We start from the raw sequence: 17,766 nt of genomic DNA on the forward strand, positions 1-17,766 counted from the left end.
CATGGAATTCTTCAACTTTTAGTAGTGATTCCCCTGTTATTCCCACAAGCATTTTTGCACCAAAATACATCACTGAGCAGTAGGCTAATAACAAGCAGCATGAACCAATAATAACACTAACATTTGAATGAGATAAAGTACTGCTTGGTGGATCATCTGAATGCCGAATTCACCAGAAGACCCCAATAATTCCCCCCAAAGCCATAAATTAGGTCCATCAACAAGGAAACATTAAAGTGACAGATTTTTTTAATTGAGTTCTGTTTGCTGCTTATTATATGATGAGAATGATGTGTATGCGATGCGGGCTAGAGTTGGCCCTGTTTTAACACTTTCCCAATCTATTTCACCCATACAGCTAAAAAAAATAGATGACTTGATAAGATGATATTTTAAGGGAGGGAAGCATATTTGAATGTTAGAAAATTAATATAGTGTAGGCTACTATTTGGGTATAGTACACATAGGGACCAATTAACCTCGCATCACCAGGCTCTCTCAAAGGAGAGAGAGCCTGGTACCCATTACTGCAGGGAATGATCATCCGCCCTAAGACCCGCCCCCCCCAGTTGTGTTTCCGGTGATCTTTCCGCTTTGTCCCCCATAGAAGGACGATTTTATATGGTGTTCATTTAATTTTTGTAGCTACATAGCTAGATAAGGTGAATTTATTTACGTTACTATGACGCCCTGTTTTCAGAGCAGAATTGTTTTTTGGAGCCATTCCCGGTGTCATCCGCCAGATGACGTGATGTGTGCTTTTGGCCCCAGACTAGGGACCAATCATAACAAAAATATGTTTTTATGTACTGTAACTATCTTCATATCCAGCATGGACCCACGCCTTGGCCCCTTCAGTTCGCCTACAGAGCCAACAGGTCTGTAGACGATTAACATGGCCCTCCACTACATTCTCGCGCACCTGGAAACCGCAGGAACCTATGCCAGGATCCTGTTGTGTGGACTTTAGCTCGGCCTTTGATACGATCATTGCGGCCCTGCTGCACGAGAAACTCTCCCAGCTGGGTGTACCCAACTCCATCTTCAGATGGACCACAGACTTCCTGACAAACAGGAAGCAGCACTTAAGTCTGGGGAAGCATGTCACCGACTCCCGGACCATCAGCAACGGAGCTGCGCAGGGCGGCATCCTCTCTCCATACTTCTTCTCCCTGTACACCAACAGCTGCACCTCCTGCCATCAGTCCGTCCAGCACCTGAAATTCGTAGATGATACCACCCTCATAGGGCTCATCTCAACTGAGTCTGACGACCTGCTGCAGTCAAAACAACCTGGAGCTCAATGCTCAAAAGACAGTGGAGATGGTTGTGGATTACAGGAGGAACGCAGCTCCACCCTCCCCCCCCCCCCCTTCCCCATCACCCTGGGTGACTCCCCAGTCAACAATGTGGAGTCCTTTCACCTCCTGGGTTTAACAATCAGCTGCGACCTGAAATAGGAGCTGAACATCAGAGCTCTCACCAAGAAGGCACAGAAGAGGATGTACTTTCTTCGGCAGCTGAGGAAGTTCAAGGTGCCAAAGGCAGCGTTGGTGCTTTTCTACACCTCCACAGTCGAGTCCATCCTCACCTCCTCCATCACCATCTGGTATGCTGCTGCTGCCCGCAGGGGGACATCTCCGGAATGCAGCGCATCATTCAGATGATGAAAAGGTGGTCGGGATGCAGCCTGCCATCCTTTCAGGACCTACACACTGCCAGGATGAAATGCATAGGTGCTCAAGCACCCCTAAAAAGAGTCTAAAAATGGCACTGCTTTAAAGGACTTTATATTTTGCACTTTATAATTTGTGATTTTTTTCTGTATCCTTCATCTTCTTCTACTACTGATGTGACCGCTGCGCTGCATACTTGCACTGAGTCAAATTCCTCGTTTGTAATCAAATTACTTACTGTGGCTATTAAAGTATTAAAGTGAATCTTGAATCTCTATAAATACATTTAGAAATTATCTTGCAATCGTCTATTATCAAAATTGCTGGTGGGGAACTATAAGACATAAAGCAAAATATTGTGCGGTCCAGGGTGCTACAGTATGCAGTGCAGCATTCAGTGTTCAGCATTAATAAGTTGTGTTAATTCAGTTATGGAAATGATTTAAAGTTATTATCGTTGAATTTGTTGTGTATCTCAATATTGTATGTCAAATTGACGGTTTGATGTTGGTATGTAAGAAGTACCGTGAGTGTGAACGGTAGGTTCATGTCTTTTACATTGCAAATTCGTGGAAAATTAACACTTTTCTGCACTGAAACTGTAAAAACAGCACACTATCAATTGATAAAGCTTTATCTTGCTACAATGTGAAAAGTTAGCATTTGTTAAATAACACATATTATAGAATACCTGGCCTAACAACAACTGGCTCACTTTGCATTGCTTTCATGCTTCAAGCTAAATACTGTAGCTGAAATGAAAAGCAGGGTGTGGCTCTATGATTTCATTGATGGTGAGATCAGATGGCACAGTAGGCCTACCTAAACTGCCAACATAACTCGCTCAACTACATGACTGCAGTGTGGCAGTGCTGTACTCTTTGATGAACTGGTAATCAAGGTGTTAAACAGTGGTGTAATGTAGGTGTAATGTAACAGTACTTCATATTTTTTAGTATCTGTGCTTCACCTCTATTTTAGGCTATTTCTGTCAACTTTCACTTTTACTCTGCATTTCCTAAATAAAATGTATACTTTTGCTTCATTACATTTCCCCTAAGCTTCTTAGTTACAAAGTCAAATCAGAAGAGTATAATTTGGTAGCCTGCGTTAATCACGATCCACACTCCATTCCAGTTGGTGGTGGTAATGCACCATAATGGTCATTTGCCAACTGCTATAAAACTCAAGAACACCCTTAACTGGTACTTTTACTTTCAATACTTAAGTATATTTCATATCGGAAAATTACTTTGAATAATTAAGTAGCGTACAGTAAATATCAGATACTTTAAGACCTTTACTCAAGTAATATTCTAATAGTGACTAACCTCTAACAGCAATTTTCTGGTAAGATATCTGTAATTTTACTCAAGTGTGGCTTTCAGGTAGGCCTACTTCATCCACCACTGTTGTTAAACCCAACAGAGGCTCATTGACATGCAACCTGGTTTTCAAGATGACAATGGTTGTAGATCTCTGCAATAATCAACGGACTGAATAATATCATAATTCACAGTAAAGAAGACAATGCGGCTGTTTTCACTTACACAGCAACAGCTCTTTACTCTGAGAATCATCTTAACCTACTCAAGACATTCCATGACCTATAGGATTTGTACAAGACTGTTTGGCCTGCTTTGGGAGCTACAGTAATAGGCCTACTGTAATCTGACAGTACAGCGTGTACGACCTGGGGCACTATCTACTACTAAAGGTAATACATAAATGAGTCTTTAGGGGGAGCTTGGCTCATTTCAGGGGGCCACGCCCCAAACTCATTTGATTGGTCGCAGCCACTGCTTCTTCCTGAAAACTTGCAGCAAGTTAAAAAAGATGTGTTTAAGATTAGGGTTAGGGTTTTCTTATTTAACCACAAACAGACCCAAACCCTAACCCTAAGCACATTGTTGTTCTTGCCTAACCCTAATGTTTTAAAATAAGAAAAATGCTTGTTAAAAATAAATCTGCTTTGCGTGGGAATCGAGAACCCCAGCCGCCAGATTGAAAGGCAAGCACCTTACCCATTAACCTACAAGCTGCGGCGCAACCTACCCTGACCTGGCTGCGTCCAATCAAATGAGTTTGGGGCGTGGCCATCCCACGTTTCACCTAGGAATAAAAAAAAAACTAGCTTTCAGCGGTAGCTCAAGCACCCCCTAGGCTAGCGCCCCCTAGCTGCCGTGCCTGCTCTACATGTTGCAAACAAGTCAACGCTAAGAGGCTTACAGTGAATCACACTAACGGTCTTAACAGAGCTTTACAGCACTGACACTTGGCCCAGTAAGGTACTTACTCTGCTCTGAGAGGTGTAACACTGCTCCTTATACAGCTTTCATGCATTTACATACGTGACCCTGCACCTGATATGGCAACTGCAATAATCCAAAAACATTGGTTTAGGCCTACAGGAACATGGAATGCAGCCTGGTATTTACGATCTCTTCACAGAATGTACCTGTACAAGTGGATTCTGCCTGTTGATAATACACCTATACTGAAATGTGCCTATTATATAATTTATATACTGTAATATATAATTTATTACAATGATCTGCTTATCCTCATCCATAACAATAAGGCATAGTTCTTCAGTAGAAAGACGGAAGTCATTTTGGATGACTATGTAAAACAGACCAAATGTTTTGCCTTAGGTGCAATGACATTATAGTCCCTATTTCCTGTGCCTGCACTGCAGATGATCCCTTGAAGGTCTCTGCCCGAAAGCCTGAAGCTCTCTGACTGAAAGCTTGCAAATTAAAAAGATTCTTGCACAGATTTGAGTGTGCAGATGCTCTTTTCATTCATGTGCCTGTAGTTGAAAGGTTTTGTAGTACTATTACTTGTTACGTATATGGACATAACAAAAAGATTATCAAGCACAATAGTTTGCTCATCAAGAGCTATATTCTCAACGTTTTTGAACACTGTGATGTGAGTAAATATATAAATAGTATTTCACTCATTTTAAAATGTTTAATGAGAGGATAATTCCCAAATATTATAATGTGTCTGACAGGTATAAAGGAGTTTAAATGTTTGCTCAAATGTAGCTAAGGTTAACTCTATTTTCTATTGTTGTTCTATTCATCTGTTGTCCTTTGGATATCACCCAAATAGTTTTGCACTCAAAATTCCAAGCATTAACCAGTAAAAGTCAGCAAATGTCAGCAGCAAGTCAAATAGAGGGATCAAATAGCAGAGTTCCATTTCAATTTTGCTACATAGGGCCTATTTTTCTTTGAATAAATAAATAGCAACATGATTAAACACTGTATAAAAAATGTATTTGTCACATGAATGGGATTCATCCAGACCTGTTTCTACACTGTCTATTGATGAGAACAACAGCAACACTACAGAGGCACAACAGCCACACAACTCATTCAATGCCGGTTCAATGCCTTGAAGGCAGACCGGTGATCTTCAACCAATGCATGCTTTAAGTTTGTGCAGCTTTCTTAAGAAAATGTACCAGGAAACACAATCAATAAATACATAAAAAAAGGCCTACAGCTGGTTTCTTCCTCAAAGCATTTTCTTTGCCACATTGTCCCAAACCTTAGTCAATTCTGTATTGTCACTGCCATAGATGTGATACGTCGTACAGTAGACTCACAAGATGGCAGACAACAGACCAAGATGCTGCACATTCATTGTTCTGCTCACTTGCATTTTATGTTCATAGTCAGCATTTATTCATGTAGAAGAATCTCAATGTCAATCATCTTTCATCTCTTGGGGGAACATGAGGAAGATAAATTGTGTCTTTAGCCTATTGTCTGTATGTCGTTTGCACTTCATCACCATGAAATAACTGTATGAGAATAAAGCACCCCTTCCCTTCAATGAGTAGCCTATATAATACAAAAATAAAAGGAAAACAACAACAATTGAATAGACAATGAACAAATAAAAACATCATTTATAACCAAAGCCAACGCAGTGTGGGATGCTCATGTCTCAGACATGAGAGCAACAATACCAGCGTCAAAATGCGGACAAAGGTGTGAAAGAACCAAGCCCTCACAGAGGCCAAGCGCTGTTTACCTGAGTGACCTACTGTAGAACTACCACCTCAACACATTTGACACACCCACACCCAACCATCCTCACTCACGCCCAATCATCCTCACTCACGTCCAACCATCCTCACCCACGCAGCCACGCCCAACCATCCTCAGACCCACACCCAACCATCCTCAGACTCACGCCCAACCATCCTCACCCACGCCCAACCATCCTCACCCACGCCCAACCATCCTCAGACCCACACCCAACCATCCTCAGACCCACACCCAACCATCCTCAGACCCACACCCAACCATCCTCAGACCCATGCCCAACGATCCTCAGACCCACACCCAACCATCCTCACCCACGCCCAACCATCCTCACCCACGCCCAACCATCCTCAGACCCACGCCCAACCATCCTCACCCATGCCCAACCATCCTCAGACCCACGCCCAACCATCCTCACCCACGCCCAACCATCCTCAGACCCATGCCCAACCATCCTCACCCACGGCCAACCATCCTCACCCATGCCCAACCATCCTCACCCACGCCCAACCATCCTCACCCACGCCCAACTATCCTCAGACCCACACCCAACCATCCTCAGACCCACGCCCAACCATCCTCACCCATGCCCAACCATCCTCAGACCCACGCCCAACCATCCTCACCCATGCCCAACCATCCTCAGACCCACACCCAACCATCCTCACCCACGGCCAACCATCCTCACCCATGCCCAACCATCCTCAGACCCACGCCCAACCATCCTCAGACCCACACCCAACCATCCTCACCCATGCCCAACCATCCTCAGACCCACGCCCAACCATCCTCACCCATGCCCAACCATCCTCAGACCCACACCCAACCATCCTCACCCACGCCCAACCATCCTCACCCACGCCCAACCATCTTCAGACCCACGCCCAACCATCCTCACCCATGCCCTACCATCCTCACCCACGCCCAACCATCCTCACCTACGTCCAACCATCCTCAGACCCACGCCCAACCATCCTCACCCACGTCCAACCATCCTCACCCACGCCCAACCATCCTCACTCATGCCCTACCATCCTCACCCACGCCCAACCATCCTCACCTACGTCCAACCATCCTCAGACCCACACCCAACCATCCTCACCCATGCCCTACCATCCTCACCCACGCCCAACCATCCTCACCCACGCCCAACCATCCTCAGACCCACGCCCAACCATCCTCAGAAAGCAGTCAGGTTCTGTGGAAGAGACATGCCAAAATCAGAGATCAACCTGGCTGGAGCCCAGCCCAGCCATACATATGATCCTGTTCCATGGTACCTTTTAATGGACCAGAGGTAAAACAATCACAAACATTTCTGATCTGATTCTTTAGTGGTGACCAGTGTCTGAAATTAATCTCTCTATCTGTCCTGCCAAGGGCTGGTAAACTACCACCTTATTTAGGCGGCCTCACTCTGCGATGCGTTGACACATGAGAATAAATAATTACCTGTCTAGTAATGTTAGCCAAGTTAAGCACACCAGGAAGTTTAGATGTTACCGCTTTGTGTAGAGCGGTGAAGCAGACAGCCAATCAGAGGCCTGTTTGATGTAGAGCCATTTTATGCTTTGATTTGCTAGAGTGTATGGTGGCCAGCAGGGACAAAGTCTGAGAACAGACAAAGACCTAAGATTGAATATAACGGAGGCATTAAAACAGGGGTGCCTAACGTTTTCACTTCAGATTTACTTTTACATTTTTCAACAGCACAAGATCTACCTGTCCACCCCTCACCACCAGTAAACCAGGTAAATCAGAACAGTAAACTTGATCATTAGGCTTTACACACTAATAATAATAATCATCATCATCATCATCATAAACTTAAAAAGTATTCCATACGACATAACTATTAAGTGTGGGTAGAGACATAACCATAAATTAAAATGCTGATGATGAAAAAAATTATAAACCATAAACAGTATGTTAATTTATATTTAAATTGTCCGTTTGCATTTAGGAGTTCAGACAGTCAACATCTCGCGCATTACAACTGAAATACTATCTTAATGGGGAATTCCCCTGTTGTGCTCTCCTGTGCGTAATAACTCCATTCATTCAACCTCAAAGGAATTGTAGCGAACGTTGTGTTCTTGGACACACATAGCCATGGTGTTTGCAGAGCAGCAAAGGTCCTGATGTTTCAGGCAAGTTTGGTTTGTTGAACTTGACCATCGGCGGTCACCTATCTAGAAAAGCAATCTCCAGCTGTGCCGCGCAATCACGCAGAGCCATTCGTTGAAAGGTTGGGTGGAGTGTTGTTGGCTATGCGCAGTGTGTGTATCCTGCAAGTTTGGAGCGTCGGGTTGTGCACGTCCTATCCAAATCACTATGCTATATATGCTCCAAAGGGAAAAGGCCCTGCAGCTATCCTGCGCACACATACGCGTATTGGAAGCAAGTGTCTCAGTCGAGGCTGTTTTGACAGGCAGTAGCCCATGTGACAACAAAATAAACATGCACGGACTGACTGGTTGAATGCGAGACACAGACACTACAAAGATACACTCATTATCCAAAAATGATTTGGGGATCTACCGGTAAGCACCCTGAGATCGACCAGTAGGCTACTGGTTGGGCACCACTGCATTAAAACGTCAATAGTCTTCAAAAGTTGGACAGACTGTTCAGACTGCGAGCAACACAATCAACAAGTCACTAGAACGTATGGGCTGGGCAATATGGCCAAAATATGTCACAATATGTTCATGTTTTCGACGGTATGACAATATGATAGTGGTTAATGGTTGATGTTGGTATTTTGTTTTCCAATATAAATTTGACTTTATGAAAAGTACACTAGGACACCATGTTCAACATTCAAATTGTTGACTTCATACTACATACTTAAAAAATAAGAAAATGTGTATTATAATTAGAGAATCAATCAAAATGGTATTAAATAACACTACTTTTATTATGAACAGTATAAAACATGAAATAACAGAAAAGATTGAACAGTAAACAAAATCTTTTCCCCAATTATGTGCAACTTGCAGATGTTTTCAGAGGTTAAAGGAACAATCAATAATATGGACTCTTTAGTAACATCTAATGGCAGCCATAGGAACTACAACAACATTGGCAAGCACGTGCCCACAAGTCTCACTACCATTGGCTACGTCGGAAATCATTCAAGTCAATGGAGGACCTCCGAATGTATAAATATAGTATAAATACAACGCCCCCTTGTGGACAGTGGATATGTTCACAATGGTGTGACAAATATTTTGGTAAATGTTAAACTTTACGTTGGCAGCATACTTTCAACCATAAGTGATGATGGTCAGCATAGCAACTAGTAAGCAATGTGACACAGCGAAGCTGTGATGAGCTAACATTTGCTATGTAAACAACAAACATAGGTAGCTAGCTTGGGTGGCTAACGTTAGTTATGTTCACTCAGGTTTTGGAGCAGGCTTTGTCTTTGGCCTTTTTGGCTTGAGGTGTCTTGGGGGGAGGCGGAGCTTTGGCATATATTGAAAAGCCTGGGGGCTATGGTGCATTTTCCACCAAAACGGAGAGTACGGACCTGACTGCTTGTTTAGAAAGGTTGAAATCTCAGCGGCCATAGAGGTAACAGTGGAGTGACTGGCAGTGGCACTGATAAACAACATTTGTGATCCCCCGCTGATATGTTATGCTCATTTTGTGCAACGAAACCAGTAATATTACTGATTGTTCCTTTACAAAAATCGAGCAAACAAAACATTTATGTCAGGGTGCAGCATTCATTCAAAACAGTCTACCGCATTTCCTACAGGTTGACAATTGATGTGGTGGTGTGGTTGTGTGTGTTTAATTTGATTGATTTAATTTCAAGATATGACAGCCTGTCATGGGTTATGGATTACCTTGCCTTACCCACTGTGTCCAGTGGAATCCAAAAGTGACCACGGGCAATATGCCAGTCTCACTTGCCTCTGAGTAATAAGAACATCTGTGGGATTTGGTGCAATGCCAGTCTCTCTCTGCATCACAAATCACAATCACAATCACCACTCGATGTAGGATACTATGATTACATGACTTGTTGAATACATTTTAGCTTCCGCTAATGTCACTTTGCAGACAGGATGGTTGTATTCCTACTTCAATATTGAAGAAATAAAAAAGTTTAGTCTCTGGTGTGACAGAGGACATAACATGACATGCACCTCTTAGGCGCAACGTTAGACCTAGGTACATTTTAAATATATTTTTTAAATATAAAGCATTAAGAAACCTTTGATGAAGGTATTGTAAAAATGCATACCTTTGCGAGAACTCATACTGGTGTACCTTACAATACTAGGGAAACTCAGCCAATGGGTTGATGGTCAACAAGCTTGTTGGCTGCAAAAAAAAGAGAAAAGAAAAAGAAAAAAGGCCAATGCTGAACTTTCCTTTGTCATTGGCTGTCAACAGCCAATCAGATTTCTTGTTTCCCTTCAAATGTGATTATGTTTCATAATTCACAATAGCACCTGGCAATTGTGAAATGGACGAGAAGTTGATTACAGCCACATAAAGCTTCCCAGTTCTCTCTAAACCTTTGATCTGAATTTAAAAAACAATGCTTGGACACCGGTTGCATCCATTGTTGGGATCGGTGATAGGTTTGGGGGTAACTTAATTTCCCCATCCCTGTTCATTTTTGATTAACTGTACCTAATAGGCCAGCTAGCTGTGTTTAATTGTTAAAATGATGTGTAATGTTATAAAAGGCAATACGAGCAGCAAAAATACATGATTTGCCTATTCACAACTTAGTAGCTGCAGACCTTTACATAGATGCAATCAGAGCTTTTTGCACCACCCGCAATCAGTTAGAATAGAGCGACCCATCAATCAAGTTGCTCGCAGTGTGAAGACCCCATATTGATTTATCCATCAAAGACACGTTTGACCAGCATTTGACAGGTGGGAATTTTGGACCCTGTTGATGATGATGATAGCATACTGCTTACCACCTGTCCCTTGAAGTTCTACGAAGAGCTGTTGGCTACTTGTGGGTTTCCGAGCCCGCAACATGGGACTAGACAGTGGTCGTTACACACAGCTGATGCGTTACACTCATATTGAGTTGAGTTGTAGTCCCGTGCTGTTCCTTAATCCCTACACATTGTAGGTATAGTCTGTCAAGTAGTTCTTCAGTCGGTTGGGTAAAGGCAGATCCTGGACCCGGCTGGTAGTCTTGTTGATGGCGATGCGGCAGAGGTGCTGCAGAGAAGGGGTGGCAGTATAGACGGGCCTGGTCAAGAGCAGCTGCACCGTCCCATTGGGAGGTGCCGGGGGCTGAGAGTTCGACGCCACTTTATCGGTGGTCCTGGAGAGCTGAACGTAGTGCTCCACCAGGTGAACCACTCCGTCGAACTGCTTCAGCTTGGGTTTGACCAGTACCACAGAATCCAGCTTGAACTTGCCGTGCTTGTACTCAATGCGCAGGTTCGTGGGACCTGCCGACGTCATGGCGGAGATGGTGAAGAGGTAGTCCCTCTGGGAGCTGTCCCGTACCAGGAAGGTGCCCTCAGAAGCATCCTGGAGAATCTCTTTGGCTTCGTTGGCAGTCAGGCTGCCCCAGTACCAGCCTAGTCCAGAGAGACATGGAGCAGGAATAAGCATAAGGGGTGGGAAGACATGGGGACAGTTCACCTAATGCCGGGATCAGAGACTACACAAATTCAGCCACCGACACATTTTCAGCCTCGGCCAGAATATGAACGCCGGGATGACGAACGGCCGTCTTGACCTCTTGTAGCGTGACATAATCGACGACGTAGCGTTCGGGACGCCCCACGATCCCGACACGAAAAATCCAGCATGCCCGTCTTTTTTGGATTTTCTCGCCTAGTTTGACGTCATCTACTACGACGGGCTGCCTTTTGATTTCAGCATGGACTGTGGTTTGTTGTTGTTTCCGTGGGGCGGAGACACAGAGCGTCCCTGTAATCAGCGTAACTCACTCACTTCTGCTTGCCTGCGTGCGAGGAGTGGGAGACACGCTGTAGGCTGCTGCTGTGAAGAGACACTGACTACGTTTACATGCACACATTATTCCGACTAAATGAATAATCCACTAATATTCCTGTTTACATGCAGCCGTAGCTCGCCCTCCCCGACACGTGAGGGAGGGGGGGAGAGACAGAGATGCAGGTAGGCGGAGCCGCAGAGTTTTTCTGAGAATAAACAGAGCAGCACTATTCTTACGAGCATCACTTGGTCCATTTCAGGAGCTTGCTGCTGAAAAGTTTGGTGTTGCGCATCCAAGTCTTTCATAAAAAGTAGGCTAGTAGCCTACGTTATTACCTCGCAGGCTCGCAAGCATTGTGGACTTCCGTGCAGGCACTGGGCACTATAGGCTACTCTCTCTCTCTCTTTAAATCGATGCTTCTCATCTCCTCCCGATCAGAAATGTCGGCTTTTCTTTTTGCATGCCAGAGATGATGGATTATATGATTATATCGTCTGTTCTAGCGCTTTCAAGCACACATCAGTTGACCACAAACAGGCAACATGCGTTGCAAACTGCGGTAAAAACCCTGTTTGAGACGCATATTCCGAATGCGCTGTATACATGATCAAAGAATCCTCCGAAAACCCGAATAAATACTGAAATAACCCAGATGTCTTAATCGGAAAATGCTAAATTTGGAAAAAGGGCAAATTCGGAAAATGCAATTGGAATATGCTGTTTACATGACCCTTATCAAATTCAGAATATTGTCATTTTCCGAATAATAGTGGAATATTGTGTGCATGTAAACGTAGTCGCTGATTGAGCAGCATACATTGGAATAAATTAGCCTACACTATAATAGATTCTGTAGGCTATTTCTCGCTTTCTGCTGCTGCCCGGTGCTGCTCTGTCTTGTCTGTCCATATCCTCTCCACTCGGCCATGTTATCAATTATGAATTTGGTTTTCCCTGCATGAGAAAATGGACTTGTGCCGTGCGTGTCGTTTGAGACGTTCTGCGTCAGAGTTGGCAGCCCTGGTCTGGGTCAGACTTGTGTAGTGTGGCCAATCTCCCGGGCCAAGACACCACAAGCATTTATATCAGTATCATTGCCTAATAATCTGACATGGTGACTACCGGGAAAACCCAAACATATAGTGTCGTCTGATCCCGGCATACGATGCTGTATAACACTGCAAGGAAGTAGCAAAAGAGATGCCTACAAACCACATATAACTGACTGATTACAATAGCTTTGTTTTCATCCAAGTGTCAGGACAATGTTATGTGAGCTTTTGACATTTTGCAAAAAGAATAGAGTGTGCAAATGAGCTGTTTCCACCAACTGTGTTTCAACTTCCCTGAATGTCAGAAAAAAACACATCCGTCAGAGAAATGGTTAACAGCCTTTCAAGAATCTAGTCAAGAATAGTTTGAAAAATGGAAATAGCTTTTCAAGAATTTGTTATTTGTCAGCTACAGTTTTCATTCAAAGTCGAAAATAAAGAAATACAATTTGTGTTATGTAATGTGTTTTTGTTGGACCCCAGGAAGACTAGCTGTCGTCCAGGCGGCAGCTAATGGGGATCTTTTTTAATAAGCAAATAATAAACAAACAAATAAAGTACTAACTAATGGTCATACAAGCACAATGGGCTTCTTCTACATGCGAAAGACAGCAGGTATGGTGTTTCTGGGAGGTCAGGGCTGATCATATCAAGCTACATCATTATTTATTCCATTACTGTTTATTGCATAGTTTCTTTCTGCGTTAAAGCTAGCATAAAAACTTGTTTGCAATATAGTTGCATATCATTAGTTTTATTCAATTTTGTGGTTTCATCCAGCTTTTCTAATTTATCTGTCTTTGTATGTCTTTTGCAAAATATATACCATCACAGTGTCCTGCGTTGGACACTCTTTGCTAATATTATCCCAAGTCGTACAGCTTCAGTTACTGTTAAAATGATCACATAATAGTTCCAACTAGTTTAATGTTGTAAAAGTCAAGTATAACTTCTTACCTTTCTAGCTATATATATCGTTTGAATAATTTACTTCAGATTTGTCAGGAAAAAGATGCTATTGCTAGTCATTTAGCATCACACTAGGCTGGCCCTGAGTCCGACACCACTGGCTTCATGCCATTGTAAACTATACAGTTACAGCATTCGCAATCGATTGTCGAACGTCGCCCAAGCGCGTCCTACGGCTTTCTCTCAACAAAGTCACTGTCCTAAACTATTTTGACATTAAATAGCCATGTATTCATATGAGATTTGATGTGTAGATTCTTAGATATGTCTACATGCCACTCCATAACACTAGCTGGCATTTGCTGAAAATAAAATCCCCATTAAAAGACTGGACAATGCGTTAGAGGGAAATTCTACTGTTGATCAAAAGCTATTTACTATGATCTCATATGGGATCATTTTAGAAAACAATTCATAGAACTCATTTTTCAAGTGTACTAACGTAACTAGGGCCTGAAACGGACACTTTTGCTGCTATTGTCTCATGTCGGACAGCTATAGTTAGCTACTGTTATGACCATGTAATGTTTACAACCAGTTTAATATGTAAAACTCAAGTATAACTTCTTAGCTTTCTAGCGGTATATTGTTTTAATCATTCACTTTAGATTTATCTTTACCAGAGTCAGAAAACGGACAGTTTCGACGGTCATTTGGCATCACGCTAGGCTCGTCGTGATTTGGAAACCCTGGCTCCATGCTAATGTAAATACAGCAGTTAAGGCATTAGCAATCGATTGTCGAGTGTCACCCAAGCTCGCCCCATGGCTTTCTCTCATCAAAATCACTTTCCTAAACTATTTGGACAGTTAAATTGCTGTGTTTTCATATGAAATTTGAGGTGTAGTTTGTTAGATATGTCTAAAGTAATTACACAACAAGTTTGCACAAGTTCGCTGAAATGAAAAGCCCCACGAAAAGAATGTCAGTTGTCCCTCAAACCGGACGGTCCGGCTCAGGGCCATAGCGGCCGTCTTGGGGCACACTTCCAGTCTATTCACCAAAACAGAGGGATCTCAAAACTCATACATGCAAGAAAATGAACAGTACAGTAGGCAAAAAAAACGATGCAAATGTGTTCATATTATATGCTTTTGTAAGAATAAATAAAGTCAAAATAGATTACCAGCAAAAAAAGAAAGAAAGAAGAACTGTACTCAAAAGGTGACTGTGCTGGGAAGAAACATGAAACCACAAGGCCTACCTGTGTTTTTCAAGTCTTTCATAGCTAACGCAATGCGGCTCTCATCCGATTCTACAACCCTGGAGTGGCTGTCGGCTCGTCTCTCGCTCTGGATGGCTTCTGTAGACTCAGATGACTGACAGGTCATTGGAGAACCACCTTCAGCCTAGTTGTAGGCCCACAGCAAAGACATGGGACAAGCTTGGTCTACCCAGCCAGAGGCTTCACGATGCGGAGGGAAGGAAGGCACTGCTCGCCTCAGTTGTCCTGCAAATAAGCAAATCAATCTAATTATGCATGTTTCCTCCACACACCAGCTAGACCCAACTAGGGAATATTGCAGAGTAACTTAGCAAACTATTATTCATTTGATCTATGAGCATTATTAGAATATAATTATTGTTATTATGATATTGTGTATTGTATCGCCTATGTTATGCCTAATGCTGCATTAAAAGGCAACAAAGCCAGGTAGTTTTGAGTGTCTTAATGTAGAACTCCATTAAAAAAAAATCTGGCAATGTAATAAATTCTTGCTTATAGGCAAACAGTATACATATCTCGTATTACATGACTTCAGACCTACAAATCAGTAGGGTCTCTTGCTAAATTCGGCAGTGAATCAGATTCTTCTTTTCAATAAAATCTAAAAAATTTAGAATCGGTTCACTCTGTCTCTCTCATAACAGGCAAATCAATTCTAAAACTTTATAATTATTTATAATTATAATTATTTATATATATATATATATATATATATAAAATTACAAGTTATATATACATAATACACACACACACACATATTTATATATAACTTGTAATTTTATATTTAAGCAATATAGCATGAGAGCCAGTGTGTTGTGGCAAATATATCCCGCTGATCAGCTGTTATCCCACGAGGCCGCAGGCCGAGTGGGATAACTGCTGAGCAGCGGGATATATGCCACAACACACGCAGCTCGAGTGCTATATTGCTTTTATAAAACGGTTTCCAAGTATGATAATATAATAATAATAATAATACTATAAGTCCGACTGGCATGGCATTCTGGTAGAGTCAGTTGAAACACTACTGTAAGGCGGGACCGCAAGAACGTGCGGGTGATTTGATTGGATCGTTCTGGAGATTGAAGTTGACATTGGCCAATCCTGGCGCTTGCTGAGAAGCTGAGAGCTTTCTGCAAAGCCCGACACCAACTAACGTTACGGGGTTAAATGCGGGGTTAACAGCCTTTTTTTTTTGCAAAGAAGACATTAGCCCGCGTCTATTCTTGTACAAAACATAATTTTCTGCGAAGTATTAGTAAAGTTATAAGCGAAGATCGATTCACAAGGATCTGACAGCTGTCTCCGCCATTTGTTTTTTCTACATTGTCATTTGAGGTAACCAAAGCCTTTTAGTAAGAGAGTTGCCATGGCAACTCATAACCCATGGCCATGGGTTATTGGAGTGGGTTACAGGATTTATACAATGGCTGTGAACCAATCAGATTGCTTGATTTGAGAGAGCCGTTTTATAAATATATATATATAATATATTATATATATATATTGGTTCACTCTGTCTCTCTCATAACAGGCAGATCAATTCTAAAACGTATAATTATATATAAAATTACAAGTTATATATATATATATACCGTATATACATAATACACACACACACACACACACACACACACACACACACACACACACATATATATACACACACACATATATATATACCGTACACACACACACATACCGTATATACACACATATATACACCCACACGCACACACGCACACGCACACGCACACACGTTCTTGACGAGTCACTTCACTTGTATGCCGAATTTGAGTGGATCGAGGCACCAACGTAAAAGGTATTAAATAATCTGTGCGAAATGTGTATGTCTGACGATAGGAGAGGCAACCTTAAATTGTCTGATTTTTAATGGAGTGTGGCGTGGCCGTCTGTCTTGCCAGAGAGAACTGAACGTATCGTACAAGACTAGATGACAGTTAAGGTGGCCAGAGCTCGTTCTCTATTGAGCAACACATAATGCAGGTGTAATACTACTACCTTGACACAGCAGTCACTGAGTAATGTTATTATTGTTACAAGTAACAGACGCTCGGTTACATTGTAACGAGAGCCAGAGCTAATACATACCAGAATGGATCCAGTGTGGCCAACTGTGTCTGTCTGCGTGGTGGAGCTTTGCTAGCTTCAAGTCTAGCCAAGCCCGTTGGCTCAGTATAGCAAAACCAGTTTATCCTCCATACAGCATAATAGCCTACATGTCAGCCCCACTGGCTGGGTGAAGCTATTCCTCTCACGGATGATTTTGCCAGCTTGTTCTCGCCGTCCTTTAACTTGTTATGACGAGTCAGGGCAGACAGAGATAGGCAGCCGTCCACAATGCAGCTTCACTCGCGTTACGGATCTGTCAGTTAAAGCGTTGTCCAAGCCCCGTTCAAAGTCAAAGCCAGTTATTCCCCCAAGCAATGTGAGTCAAGTCTTGACTGTGTCTTGAGCATAGCGCCCGTCAGTCTGCTGCTGCCAACATGTGTGCGCACCGAGAGCCAATAACCAATACCAATATAACCCACACACACAAGCAGAATGTGCCATTAACACAAAGGAGCATTTCCAGGAACTTTCCAGGAATCCTGTCACGTGGTGCAGAGCGCAGCGATTTAAGGTAGTCTGGTCTGGTCTGAACCTCTCTCTCTCTCTCCCTCCCCCCCCCTCTCTGTCTCTCTCCCTCTCTCTCTCTCTCTCTCTCTCTCTCTCTCCCTCTCTCCCCCTCTCTCTCTCTCTCTCTCTCTCTCTCTCTCTCTCTCTCTCTCCCTCCCTTTCTCTCAATTCAATTCAATTC

At 42.9% G+C, this 17,766-nt stretch overlaps 1 protein-coding gene across 1 annotated transcript; it reads right to left on the bottom strand.

Moving 5' to 3' along the window:
- Positions 1-8,815: 8,815 nt before the first annotated feature.
- On the bottom strand, positions 8,816-15,048 carry socs2 (suppressor of cytokine signaling 2; the record flags this gene model as incomplete). Its single annotated transcript, XM_083632356.1, has 2 exons — positions 8,816-11,313; positions 14,922-15,048. The coding sequence occupies 2 exons, from the start codon at positions 15,046-15,048 to the stop codon at positions 10,841-10,843; spliced, it is 600 nt and encodes a 199-aa protein (XP_083488482.1). The 3' UTR covers positions 8,816-10,840.
- Positions 15,049-17,766: the final 2,718 nt, after the last annotated feature.

This window comes from Poromitra crassiceps (genome assembly GCF_964638095.1).
Source record: "Poromitra crassiceps genome assembly, chromosome: 2".
Taxonomy (NCBI): Eukaryota; Metazoa; Chordata; class Actinopteri; order Beryciformes; family Melamphaidae; genus Poromitra; species Poromitra crassiceps.